The sequence below is a fragment of the Pseudopipra pipra genome, chromosome 1 (genome assembly GCF_036250125.1).
Source record: "Pseudopipra pipra isolate bDixPip1 chromosome 1, bDixPip1.hap1, whole genome shotgun sequence".
Classification (NCBI taxonomy): Eukaryota; Metazoa; Chordata; class Aves; order Passeriformes; family Pipridae; genus Pseudopipra; species Pseudopipra pipra.
Genome location: NC_087549.1, coordinates 118,824,897 through 118,839,383, shown reverse-complemented (window position 1 = coordinate 118,839,383; position 14,487 = coordinate 118,824,897). Strand labels below are relative to the sequence as shown.

Sequence of the window (14,487 nt, the reverse complement as noted above, 5' to 3'; positions counted from 1 at the left end):
TGCATTTAACCCAGGGGAACTACTGCAAATCCTCAGTCTGGTTCACAAATCACATCTATCTTTATACAGGTACAATGAATTCAACAGCACCTAATATGTCACTGAAGTGAAAACAAACTCCTATTGCCCTCTGTTGATATTTAATTAGGAAACCCTAACTGCATTCAGAAAACAGTAGTATTTGCATCAAAAAGCCATATTAGCCCAAAGATCTTCTGAAGAATAAAAGCCTTAAAGTTATAAAATGATGGGTTTGGGGATTATCAAGAGTTGTGGTTCGCAGCCGTACCCTCTTCCTCTCCAATTTACATCATTGGCCAAGTATAAAAATTCTTCCCCTGCCTCTTAATAATTTCTCTTCAAGGATCAGGTATAGACTCTGGCTGGACTAGATGGACTATTGGTCTGCTCTGGTCTGATGAATTCCATGCAATAATGCTAATTAACCTCTTGGAGAATATCCATACATAAAACTGTTTCATAATTTATACATAAGCAAGCATCTAGGCTGTTGTGTTGAATTTAGAATTGAGTTCAAGACAGAGGCTGTTTGAAGCTCGGTTGAAAAAACAACCTCCTCCTCAAAAAAATCCAACAGAAAACAAAAAAGCCCTCAACGATGCCACTTCAGGACTTCGGAGAGGAGGTGGAAAAAGTATTCATTTTGGAGAGAAAAGCAAAACAAAACATAATCTCTCATCTCATCCACTCAAACACAACCTCCCACCCCACCCACACTTACAGCCACATTTTCTGTTTAGGAAAGAAACCATAGATCAGCTAATTTTTTTTTTTTTAGAGTAACTAAACTTTGCAAATACTAACTGAACAGAGGAGCATTATTTTACAAATGTAACACACTGAGAATCAAAAATTCATTTGGTCATCTTCCTATCACCAATCAATTTAGTCTTCTAAAAATACCTGAAAAAATTAATACATCCATCCCCTCTTGGCCAGCCCATATATGTCCTGTCATCAAATAAGTACTGATTACAGTAGCAAGAAATTCTGGATTACTTAGTTTTTCCTAAAAAAAAAAAAAAAGGACAGGTTTTTATAGAAGAAATAACCAATATGAAGAGGTTTTCACAAACATGGAAGCTCATTCCTTCCCCATTGAAACTGAAACAAAAAAATCTTATATAACACATTCTCATAAGTACTGTTTTAGCTTGGGAACAAAAATCTTCTTTAATCCTGGTTTAGCTTTTAATATTACATCGTACATTAAAATTCATAAAGTAGTTCATTCCAGGCAAAACAAACTACTTTTCAGTTCTGCTCTGCAAATAGCAGAGGAGGTACAATAAATGCTGTTGCTTTCAGAACAGCTTTTATCAGAACAAGGTTTACTACTCCATTATTACAGTGGCGCCTGGAAGTGCAGTTATAGTTAAGTGTCAGGGTTTCCATTAACTCTCCTCCATGGTGGTTTTTGCGGGGGTGGGAGGAGAGGGTTGCATTTATTATTTTGTTCATTTTTACTTTTGTTAAAACGCAACTTGCCACAAAGACTATCAACCTAAAGCTCAAATTTTGGCGCCTTAAGAATAAAAATTTTGCTGGTGTTGACATATGGCATGTGTTTAAACTCCAGGGCTCCACCATCAAGTTTCATGGAAGCTGGTGCAAGAGTTCCTTGCAATGGAGGTTCATTGGTCCTCAAACAACTCAAAGCAGTGTCCTCCTTGAGACCAGTCTTTCAAGAGTGACATCCTATCTCTGAGACTCAAGCTGACATTGCTTTAGCATGAAGGAACTGTAATTTATCTGGAGTCAGAGGGAGGTCAGGATTATATTTATGAGATGAAGGTTTTTGTCAATGAGTACCTAGAACCATGACTCATGTCAGATTTGCGGATACGTCTTAAAACATTGTCTTGTTGAAATTATATTCTGCTCTTGACATTACATATACTCTGTTTTTACATAGGATGATGATGGGGCCCAACAGTTAACACAAATTTTCTTTGCGGAATATGAGTGGCAAGAAGGATTTCTTCCTCAGCTCTGTTGAAATGGAGATTACTTGTCCTGAGAAGGAAGTGTTCATAACTCCAGGCTAAAAAGCTTTAAGCAGAATACTTTGGAAAACAAAATATGTAAATTGGCCACCTGACTCCATTCTCCCTAACAATTCGTACTGAGGAGGATGGAGTCCTCTCCCCCCCACATCCCAAACTGCCCTGATGGGACAAAACCACCATCCCTAGCATCTCAGCATCCTCTAAAGTATCCCCGGATCCTCTCATTCCTACATAGCATGCAATAGATTCATCCTCTGAACTTGATCAAGGAATATCTCAAAATTACCTCTGTGGGGTGATCTGCAAGACAAAGATGTTGAAGAGTGGGGGGAAATTAATAAAAGAAGTAGAACATGAAACAACCTTTTTCCTTCCTTCTAGCAGAGGTTAAACTACGTCTCCATGCAGTACCTACCTGATGGAGATGCTAATACGTATAAACTCCAGTACCCCAGGAAAGAGCCTGGCAGACAGGCTTCTGACCCCCGGGGTGGCAAGACGAACAATGTCCAAGGGAAAAATTCTTGTGTACACTGTCTCTTTGTGCTCAGTCCACCAGTGTGGAACATAGTAGCAGACTTTTACAACTTGACCAGCTTAGAGGGCTATACATGCAGCCCAAAAGCTCATGCATTACAGGCTAATGATTCCAATTAAAAAAAAAAGTAAGATTTTGCATTTTGTTTAAGTCAGAGAGAAAGGGAAAAGTAAGGGGGACAAAGAGCTTCTTAAAGGATTTCAAAAAAGAACTGGAAACAATCCAGATACATTAGCTCAAGTAGCAACTAGTAAGAATGCTGTAAAAATGAGATAAATTCAGCACAGTTCGTTCTAACTCAGGCACTAGGGTTTTATGCTTGGTGGGTTCCTACTATCCAATCAGACCTCCAAGGTCACGCTTTCTCTTTCTGCATACAACAGTATGCAAAATTTACAGAGAACAAGCTCAGCTGCTAAATGGTTAAGTCTGCTCTACTGTCTGGCCACCAGTTGGCAACACGAAAATGCAAAATAGATCCTTTTCAGGATGTTTATTTTCACATCCTTCCGAAACTGATAACTTGCAATTGCAAAATAAACCTTCATGTGTGGCATATTAGCTCCCATTTTTCATGGTTTCATAGTTTAATTGTTTCAAATGTTACACTGGTCTAAAGATTTAATATTAAATATGTTGGCTCTTGCGTAAATTCTGTTGTCAGGATAAACGGTCTGTTTTCTCTTTCAATGGTTATCCAAGAAGCTCACAACCAAGCTGGAAAAATATTATGCTGTATTCCTGCACAGTGAACTTTAAATAATTGCTTGTAATAAATTTAGTAGTAAGGATGCTAGTTGTTTTATTCCCTTAGTATCAAATATTCAATAAACTGTGGACATTTTGTGGAAGTCATCAGAGTAGTAGCTTGCATTAATAATTTTGCAGTATCCTGACTATAATTTATTTCTGCTGTGATTTGTAAAGTCATACTTGCCAGTGTTACAACTAGGATAATTTCATTATTATTTCTAGCATTAAGTATTGTACTTATGCTACGAACACAGATATCCCAATTTTCAAGCTCAGGACTCTGAACACTTAGCAGCAGGTGGAAAGTGCTTTGGATGTTTATAGGTGGGTAATTCTGGAAACATGTAAAAACGTCATAGAGAATCCCAGCTGAGAGATTTCTACATTCTCACTCGATTTGCTAGGGCAAGCGAATACGTTTTGCTGAATGACAGAGAATAGTAAAAAAAATTGGAAAAATAACTGCTTTGTTCTCTAGACCTCAAGTATTAGTCTATCAGGTTTCCTTGTTAACTTGCTTTCCATCCGAAAAGGATTAAAACAAAAACCTATGCTGTTTCCACTTTGAACTGTCACAATTAGGTTAACTATACTCCTGACTCACACTAAAAAAAAATGAAATGTAATTATGAACAAGATCACAGTAGAGACAGATATCTACCCCCACCCACCCCACCCCCCAAATCTGGACTCACAGTATGTTTTGTCAGTTAAGAAAACCCCTAAGTCTCACTTTCTTTCTGGCTGCCAGGGATTTATACAGTTTAAAGTGTGAATTAAAACCAATACAAGGACTACCTCTGACTTGACATCCTTCTGGAAGGTCCTGTAATTAACTCTGTTCTTTAGCTGTGAAATTGCCCAAGACCACTTGAGACAGAGTGAGACATTACCTTGGCAGAAAGAGATAAGTTAAGAAGCAGGGTTAGCCTTTGCTCTGAATTACCTGGGCTGTGGGAGCAGGTACAGATATTAAAACAAACTCAAATGTTATTTTAAACACAGTTATCTCTATTTAACTATCTCCCACTAAAGCATTACTATGTAAATAGATTCTTGTCTTGAAGAATATCTATAGTGGATTTTACAGACTAAACTCAGTTAATGATAACAAAACTACACCATTAGCACAGTCTGTTCTTTCTGCTAAATTTTTTTTCTCTTCTTGTGAAAAGTACTGCAGCAGGTCAAGGTGATCTTCTGTTCTCCCTTCTACAATTTTGTTATTCGTTACTTTAGTGTGGTCCTTAGTATCCATTAGCTGCAGGAAAATTAGAAAAATAATCTCGAGAAATTTATAGCATTCAGAATGGGTATGGAACATAGTCATAGTCACAAGCCTATGACTGGTTAATGAAAACCTGCTGTTTATATACTCAACCATCACAAAATTCCCACAATCCCAAAGCCTTTCTTTGTATAGCAAATCTGGACTGTGTATAAAGCATGATGCCCACATATCTGCAGATCAGATTTTTTCCTTGCATAGGTACAACCTTGAGCCACAGCAATGCAGAATATTTCAAAAAAGATTCAGTTTTTGGAGTGTTTCGCTCACAACCACATTTCTTCTTTGTGGAAATCCTGTGCATTCCTATGGCTCACACATGTATTTACCATGTACCTTAAAAGAAGCATCAGAGTTTCCTCCATAGACCCAAGGACTACGCCATTAAATTTCTGGATGTCACTCTACCAAACTTTATAATTTCTGCAGAATTAAATAAAATAGATTTTACAGAAATCAATAGGAGTTTCATCTGAATAAATACTAAATGAAGCTTTAATGAACATATCCAAATCTTTCAGAGCGAGTAATATAGCAAGTCTGTTATGTTACCCAGTTGTCAGCAACTCAACCTGGTGAAAAACTGCCTAGCATTTTGGGATGGAGTCTTCTTTTCCACATCGCTTCCATTTTACCTGTTTGATTTCTGGAAAATAATTTTTAAGGCACTACAATGTACTCATACTTCTGCTTTCTTTCCCTCTCAGTTTAGTGGTCTAAATCCTTCAAAATCCCCATCTGAATCTCTAACATTAGGAACCTGAGAATTGTAGGAAAAGATGACAGCTAAAAGCCACCATCTTTCAGGCCCAGCAAAGCTCTTATCTCAACAAAATAAGAAAAAAAATTCTATAGGGATCATAAAGGACAGAATTTATCTTAAAAGTAGAAAACAGGTAGAAATTACTGCTACTATCACCCATTGTATTTCTTAAATTTAATTTGTAGTATGCACTGCAAATAATGACACTATGAGTGTTTAAAAAAATGCAATAGCAAAAGCTTTCTTTTTTTGTAAAAAACGTATCACGCAGCAGGACGGTGTGAAAACACAACGAGCAAATCTCAAAAACAGAGAGAGCAGTTTACTTGTGGAGGCCGGCTGGGTGGTGTGCTTATGAGAGGTGCGGGGCCCATCGCAGAGGCTGCATTCAAGCTCCTTTCCCTTTCGTCCTGGTAAATTCGATCCCGTTCTGCTTCTGGCAGCTGCAAGAAGTTCTGCATAGCCCGAAGGTTTACCAGTAAGGACTGCGAGGCAGTCTTGGGATCCTCTTCCTTTCGGAGGATTTCTGAGAGCAAGCCCTGTAGGGAAGGAAGAAAAAAAATAGGCTCGAGAGTTAGCCCAGGTGAGCTCCTGTAAAACTGTGCTCTGCAAAGCCACTGCTTATCAGTCCTTGTTCTTCTTACTGCTGGGCTGAGAAGAGCAGCAAATGCACTATTTGCTCCACATAGGAATGTATTAATGGCATTTTAGGCAGCAGAGAAGAGAGCCTCAATTGTACCCTTAATTTTATTAAGTACCTGTTTTACATACAACATAAACTGAATCTGCCTAATAGGTCTCGTTCCTTTTACTGGCTTAACTTGCCATAAAATCTTTCACAGTCGACAGACAATCATGAGATGTTAAGAATAAGTGAGATACACTGGGGTGTTCTGAGGCTTAACAGACAAAATGCATAACCAACCTAAAAAAAAGCCTTTCCACATTTCTAGCAACTTACACAGTTCTTTGAAAGGAAGTGATATTTCATAAGTTATCTGAGATGATAAACTAGCAACATTCCTAAAGTACTGCTTAACTGACTCGGGGCCATATTTTTTAAGTCAGTATTTCTTTCTAAGAATTGTATATTGGAGTTTAGCAACAAGTGAGGAAACTCACTGTTAGATGCCCTCACCTTCCTCCTTCTTGCACCTTCCCCTCCCCTCAATCAGGACAACCCTAATCCTCACCCAGTCCATCGCCTGGGATATTTATTTGAGAACCTGCTGTGCAGGTCTCATTTCCTAAGTCCATTTACCGTCAGAGCCCAGCAATGACACTGGGAAATGAGAAGAAAACTGTATACAAGGCATCAGCAGCAGCAAGCCTGAAGTGGCAGGCTGCAGAGGATAGCATGCTGTCAGCAGCTTGTACAGACCACACCAGGTTTTCTACACAATTGTTTCATCTCGGCTTGCAGCAATGGAGCAGGCCTGGTGGTCTGGGACACCTAATTCCTCTAAAAGATGAAATATTTATGAAACTGTGAGTGCAACTGCAACTTCAATGTCAACAGGTTCTTGAAATCCACCCTCCCTGCCAAATTCTCCTTTTAAATATGTCTCCTTTTAAAAATGCTCTACTGTCTTGAAGTAACAAGATGGTGATAAGAAAACTAACTTTTGCAAAAGCAGATGTGAACTTCTTTTTAGAATAAATGCTGTTGCTTGCTGGGACAAGGTGAGGATTAGTATGGGAGGCTTTTACTGCTACTGTAACAATGGAACTGGCATGTGAATTTAAAGAAATAACACAACCCAATGTTTTCTTTCCTAAAGACCTGCTGTTAGTTATTCGGGATAACAGAGAGGTAAATGGAGGGAAGGAAGCAGACAATAAAAAAGCTAAAACTAAGGCAATCCTGACTGAATAGATCCATTCCTAAAGGAGTACAAGAGAAAGATACAGCCAAGACACATCTTTGTAGGGACGTCTCATGCTCACAGTACCTGTGGAAGTTGTCACCTCTCTCAAAGGTCTTATCCTTTCAGGCATAAGCATCAGCACCTTATGGAGATGCTGCTGCAAAGCCACTGCTCTCAGGCAGCTGTGCTTAGGCAGGGTCAGGGCCCACCCAGTGCAGGTCTGAGTTCTGTATGTGCCTGTTGCACCTCCATGTCTTGAGTGATTAAGGACAGACGTGCTAACCACTACACTGTGGCCAGTGTGGTCCTCCTGGCCCTGTCTGTACCTGAACACGTAAAAGGGGAATGGGATGGAAAAAAACAAACAGCCTTTCAGCACTGAGCATGAAAAATATTTCAGAGGAGTATTAAAAAAAATAATAGTCTTGGGGGATACTTTCTTATCACTTTTCTTGATCTCTCTTTTTTTCTGTTGTATCCAGTCAGAAACCATGTAGAAGGTGCAATGATTTACTGACAAAAGTGGCATTTGGGTCACGTATAAGTTTTACATTTTTTCTTAATGATTGGTATAATAATAAATTTCCCTGTTAGCAAATATGGAAATTAAATTTGTGTCTACCATTTTTTTCTAGGTCTGAGTACACCAAAATGGAGACATGGCAAAGCTGTCTGCAGAGCACAGGATGCAGAGAACAGAATAGAATCATTTAGGTTTGAAAAGACCTTTAAAATCATAGTGTCCATCCGTTAACCCTTTACTTCCAAGTCCACCACTAAAACATGTTCTTAAGTACCACATTTACACATCTTTTAAATACCTCCAGGGATGGTGACTCTACCACTTCCCTGTCAGCCTGTTCCAATGATGGATAACACTTCTGGAGAAGAAATTTTTCCAAATATCCAATCTAAACCTCCCCTGCTGCAACTTGAGATCATTTTCTCTCATCCTGTCGCTTGTTCCTTGGGAGAAGACACCCACATCGCTACAACCTCCTTTTGGGTAGTTCTAAACATGTGGTTTCTGACTGCTACAGAGCTGAAAACAACCTCACCAGGAAAAAAGCGTCAAGAAAAACTAAACTCAAGTGGAGTGATCATTGTCAGGAAGGAAGACTCCTTACAAACAGTAAGGCCACTGTCAGCCACAGGAAATGTCCTTGAAAAATACTTTAGCTCATAATAGAAAATATTCACTTGTATAAGCCTTTGTCACATAGCGGGCAGCTAAAAAAGGTAAAAAAGGCTGGTTTTCTCGTATAACTTTTCCCTTTCAGTGAAATAAGGAAATAAAGAAAATGGTTTTTTTTTTCTTTTTCTTGCATTTCCGTTGCTGTGGGACACCTTTTGGTAATTAGAAATGCCATAAGTATTCATTCCCTTCTCCTTCTCCCATCGCTAGCTCTTTACCTGAGATGGGAGCAGGGTAGAGAACAGAGATGCAGAGAGAGGAGGGTAGATGAAAGATCTGGGAAAAGGCAAGGAAGAGTTTACTTATAGGGCTCTGAACCTAAAGGTCAGAATATGTGACGAAAGAACATGAAAAACAAGATGTAGTACCAGCTGCAAGCAAAGTCTTAGCATACAGTTTGCCCGCTTCAAATATTACTTTATTGCTACTGCTTCAATTTTTGAACACAAAACTTTGGCTAGAAGTTGTTAGACAAAATGTACAATGGGAAAAATCCTAGAAAGAAAATGTCAGCTCTCACATCCTGACCCCTGCTAATATGCAGAGATTTACTGTTCAATTTACCAGGCTTGAACTGGTTTGCCAAGATACTGGTCTTGGTGTGATCTTCTCATATTGTACCTCAGGTTGTTTAAAAACTAAATCTGTTTTGCATAGAGATTATAAACACCGTTAGGCTCGGAGCCCTCCTCACTGTTCCTCCCTTGCATTCTTTTTGCACTGGAAATGTATTTTCTTAAAATGTTCCCAGGTTTCATTGAAAATAAAGACAGTTTACATGTTATTACAAGTATAATTCATTACTAATGGCACAAAAATGTTCAATAAATATTATCAGGGCTTTCAAAAGCTCATTACGAATTCTTTAAAAATGGAGATAAATTAAAGTGTTTGCCAATATGAACAAAAACACAGCCTGTCTGGCCCCCAGTTTGTCTCCTCTTTGAACGTAATCACTGATTCAGATAGATTTTATCAGACTGATAGAACTTCAAAGCTCCCAGAAGAAAAATGCAATTTGCCCAAACCTTCCCAAAACACGCAGAACATCCCTGAATGCTATCCCTCTAGGTTGCAGGGTGCTCCTATCCCATGTCCAGGTGGCAGATTATTCACAAGCTCCACCCACAAGCCTGGATCCCTGCCAAGTAAGTTATAAGCAGACACATTTATCTATGTCGTTTAGTAGCAAGAGGAGAGCTGTCATGATAGTGTAATAGCACCTTTTACCTTTTATTCAATAGTGATATGGATAGCGTGCTTTTTCTTAAATTACACTACGAAGAATTATATGAATACAGTGGCAATTTCTGTTATACTTAAGCAGGCAAATTTCTCTCTACCACATAATTTACAGAACTCAAATTCAATAAAACATTACATGATGGTCCATTACTGTTATCAATTTTGAATAATCCATCTTCATTTTTCATTTTACTGGAAAATGAAGTGTGCCAAAGACAAAAGGGAAGGGAAAAAAAACAGTGCCTGAGAAGGTGGTTTGTGTAAACTCAGATTTTGTTTTACAATTACATGGAGCTGTCTACTGCATCCAGGCATCCTCCTCTGATATAGCAATTGCCCAGAATTAGCATGAGCACAGTCCTAAATTCACAGAAGTTTTCATATATGAGAACAGGCTTTATATAAGAATGAAAGGCAATGTGTCCTGGCAGCTGATATTTTAAACAAACATGGGAGTGAAGTAGAAAGGAGGGAGAGATAAAAGTTATCCAGCAGAAACACTGGGAAGTACTCAAAAACCTTCAGATCAAACATTATCACTGCTGAGAAGAAGAAAAATTACAATAGTCAGACATGGCAAAAGAAGCAAAGAGTTTTCTTTCGTGAAGATGGAGCCAAGAGATCACCTTCGTACAACAGCACCCAAGTTCACACAGCAAACCTTATGGCTGAATGTGTACACAAACTGAGACAGGCAGCCTTCAGTTACAGTTCCAACCACAACCATGACTAACACAATTCCTTGCTCACGCAGCGCGGACTCGTCACCCTGCCATGCACCAGGCTAAGCTACACCTTTGAGTCAAATGTCAGACTTGCTGTGGGAACTCAAGCCTTCCGTTTCCTGACTCATGTTTACATTTACAAACACAAAACAGAAATGGGAGAGGAATTTATTTATTTGTTTAGGGCGCTGAAGGTGGTTCAGCCCAACAAATGTTGGTGCTTTGCTCCAGCTCTAAGAACAAAACAGAGCAGAGAAACTCCCAGTTTAATTGCACATGTAAAGGGGCAGGCAGAGCCTCTCTGCTGATGGGAGGCTGCTGCACCATGCTTTGGGGGCCTGCCCCAATGCATCGTCACTGTCATCCAACAGCTGTTCAGGGCCACCCAGGACAGTGAACTGACAACAATGCCATTTTCTGGCCAGCAAAGCACAAGAAAATACTGAATTTGCTCTTTCAAAACAGCAGAGGTGTCTGTAAAGTGCACTGATATCAGCTGGAAAAAATACCATGTTTATTCACTCGGTGAACTCGCAGCTGAAACATAATTTACCAAAATTACCCAGGCAAACAGAGAGACCCTTTGGTAGTCTTGCTTGGGGTGAAACTCAGATCTGCTAGCACAAATCGTGACTCAACAAAATTTTTCCATGGTACACTGCAAAGAGGTGCTAACAGGATTCAACCTATTTCTTTATATCCAGTGAACTGGAATCACAACTCCTGACAGACAAGCAAAACTCCAGATCTGACTGTACTCTGAAGCCTTCCTAGAAGGAGCACAGAGAAATTTCTCTTGTGGAAAGGCGCTCCGCCCTTCAAAATTTTTTCTGCTTCCTATACAGTTGTTCTATTGTGCCTGTATAGATGTGAATTTTCATTCAAGTTATAAATATCTGGACTTCGATTAAAGTTGACAAGACATATTCCTAAAAACTCAGTTTTGAAATTACCATTTGGAACTTAAAGGTTGGGGGAAATTATTCAAGAAGATATTAAAGTCATACCCTCTCTTTCTTAAGGACGCACTTCTAGAGTGTGGCTAAGGGTTTTTTTCTGCTTTATAAATAGATAATAATAATAATAATTTTTTTAATAGACACTCTAGTTTTCAGAATTATTTTTACCAATTTCTTTCCTTTGACTGGGGAAAAGTAGAAATATTTCCAGTCAACATTTTTGCCCCCAAATCAAAAAATCTTGAAAATTAGGTCCAAGTATTGAATTACCACACTAAGCTACCTTCCCACCAAAACCCACCACCAAATTCTCTAATTTCACCAAAGTCCATTTTATTGACTAAACATTAAGTTAAACTACTCTTAATTTATAGATCATTTCCTTCCTTAACTTTTACACTGAAAGCAAATCTCTCCCCTCATCTGAGACTGTATCTTGACACCAGATCTTTCTTGCACAGAACTCCTAACCAATATCAGTGAGTTCTTACGTCTTTAGAAACTGATGGCATGATCTAGTCCCTGGACATGTCTCAAATATAGTTATGATAGTTTCAAAAATGTCAGTGGTAAGCCTGAGTTAGCTTTTTATCTCAGAAAATAGTAGATGGATTTAAACAAGCATTTTCACTTGCACTAGCCAAACACACAAAAAAAAAAAAAAGACAAGATATTACATCAATATTAGAAAATAACTTCTAAATAGCATCAGTTATTTAAGTGCTGCCTTAACTCCAGCTAACTGTGATGTATTCTGGAATAAGCTGTGATGAGTTCAGAAGTACAGCAAACAGAACAAATCTAAAGGTTTTCATCTAAGAATTGCTGGTTCCTGTGTTTATCCTTGGACATTAGTTGTCACTGTGGGTAAAATTAGCAAAAGGTTTGCAAAGGTGAAATGTGCCTACAACAAACTCCTATTTCAGTGGGGCTCTGCTTCATATGAAAAGTACGCTGAGATATTTCTTGGCAAAACTGAGACTAATACTGTCTAGGCTCCTAGTATTTTGCCTTTTTGCTCATCACATTTTCCACAATACATAAAAAACAATGCAAAATCTTATGTATCCAACTGCAAATGCTAACTTGATTAGCTAGCACAATTTGTAGGCTATAGGGATACTACTCTGTATTCTTTCAAGTAGATTTGGTTGAAAATTGTCAAAAAATATATATCTATTTCATATCTATATCTATTTCATATCTCTTCAAGGGAATTGTTTACAAATATCATTTCAGGGTTTCCTCCCAGTTTTGGGTCACTTTGAACACCTTTTACTGAGCTGGTTAACCACAACATCCGTGGAAGAACTGAACTTTAAACAAATATCTAAGAACATTTGTAGTAAGAAAAATACACACTAATACATATTTTTAATATATATTAGTGTAAATAATAATACGAATACAAAAGTAGAGTCAGTATTTGCACTAGAAATCTAGTTCTACAGTTGCATTCATCACATCTAAAGGGCATCTTCTCATACTGTGTCATATCAATTCAATGCCCAGTCAGAATCAACCATCCTTGTATTTCAGGTAACAAGTATCGCTTATGCACAAAGGATATGCCAAAAGCTGTATGCAAAACTAGCTGACAACAACTGAAAAATTTACTTCAGAGGGGGAAGAAAGTTGAGAGAAAACAATGTGCTTTTAGACAAGACTGAGAGAGAAGTAAATATAAAATAAACTTTATTTCCTGAATTGCTTGCTTGGCTTTTTGTCCAGGTAAGATGGCAGCTGCAAACCATTGTAACATGAAGCTACAATTACTGCTTCAATACTTTATAGTATCAATACTTAAATTTTTAAACATTGTATTAAACAAGACTCTATGTCACTTAATTTTAAATGTAACAACTGAAACTGCCTGGACCTAACCTAACAAGCAATCCTTGCATGAGTTCATGTATATCATGAAATTTGGTATGAGACACCCAGATCTTGAAAAGCTCCTCTGCTGTTAAGAGGAAAGACACACTAACAGAGAGCTCTACAGAGAATTCACACAATGACTCTCTTTTAGCAAAAGGAGTATGCAAAATTTTAAAGCAATAGTAATTCAGAACAATTACAAATGACATGCTGATTCAAACCTGGTACCAGAGCATTTGAAACGGAATTTTTATTCTCTAAGCTACGCAGGGACAAACAAAGCTGTTTCAACAGAAGCCCAAATTACAATTTTTTTGTTATACTATAATCTGCAATGGACAAATTATTCCCTAAGTACATGTTTTCGTTTACAAATGTGGAATCCAAAGCAAATTTACCTCTGTATTTTTACCATATTTCCTATTAAAAAAAATACCATTAAAATATTTTATTTTCTGTTAAAACATACTTCTAAAATGTTGAGATCTTATTATTTGCATTGAATATACTGACATTTCTTCCATAATTTCTGGTTGATTAAATTCCATGCAACATGGCATTAAGTTAAATTCATAGAGCAGAATAAATTATAACAGGGTTAGCTTCTAAAACAGGTGTAAAAAATAACACATTTTAGTGTTACTTATCAGCTTTGCTAAGGCTAGCTTTTTCTGCATTGAAGAGCTGAAGTATATGTTCTGACGTGGACAGTGGCAAGCTCAGCAACTGCTGTTTTTACAACAAACTACAGAAATACATGTAAAAAGTAGATTCTTTAAAGATAAAGCCTTTGATTCTTAATCTTTTCAGAAGCCTGAAAAGATGTTATTAAGACTTTCACTAGAAAATATTAAAAATAAATGTGAACATGAATAAAAGATCATCTCCGGTACACCTGCGTATGTGGTCAGTACGGGTACAACTGCAGCACAAAAGGCAATCTGTTGGGTGACTTTGTGAATGGTTCTGCACAAAGCTTTTCATTTCCTTTCCAGGGAAGGTTCAGTTAGTCATAAACCATCACATGGTTTATGGAGAGGAACAAGGGTTTCTGTAAAAACAGTAGCTATTTCCACAAACCAATCCCTGAAAATTTTGGTACTGTATCAACGGGGACAATGGCCCTGCAAGGAAGCATGTTTCCTTCAAAGGATCTAAGCGACAAGGTAGAAATGAGGACAGAGACTTAAAGATGGCAATTACTAACTAGAGAGAGAAAAAAGGGACTCTTAGACTTAAAAAAAA

At 38.0% G+C, this 14,487-nt stretch overlaps 1 protein-coding gene across 8 annotated transcripts in view; it reads right to left on the bottom strand.

The window, feature by feature from the left end:
- Positions 1 to 14,487, bottom strand: part of SATB1 (SATB homeobox 1) — a 92,316-nt gene that overhangs the window by 29,545 nt on the left and 48,284 nt on the right. For all 8 annotated transcript variants that reach the window (XM_064673388.1, XM_064673419.1, XM_064673380.1 and 5 more), the window contains one exon: positions 5,699 to 5,911. In XM_064673388.1, the coding sequence (XP_064529458.1) occupies positions 5,699 to 5,911 (213 nt within the window). The remainder of the gene's footprint in view (positions 1 to 5,698; positions 5,912 to 14,487) is intronic.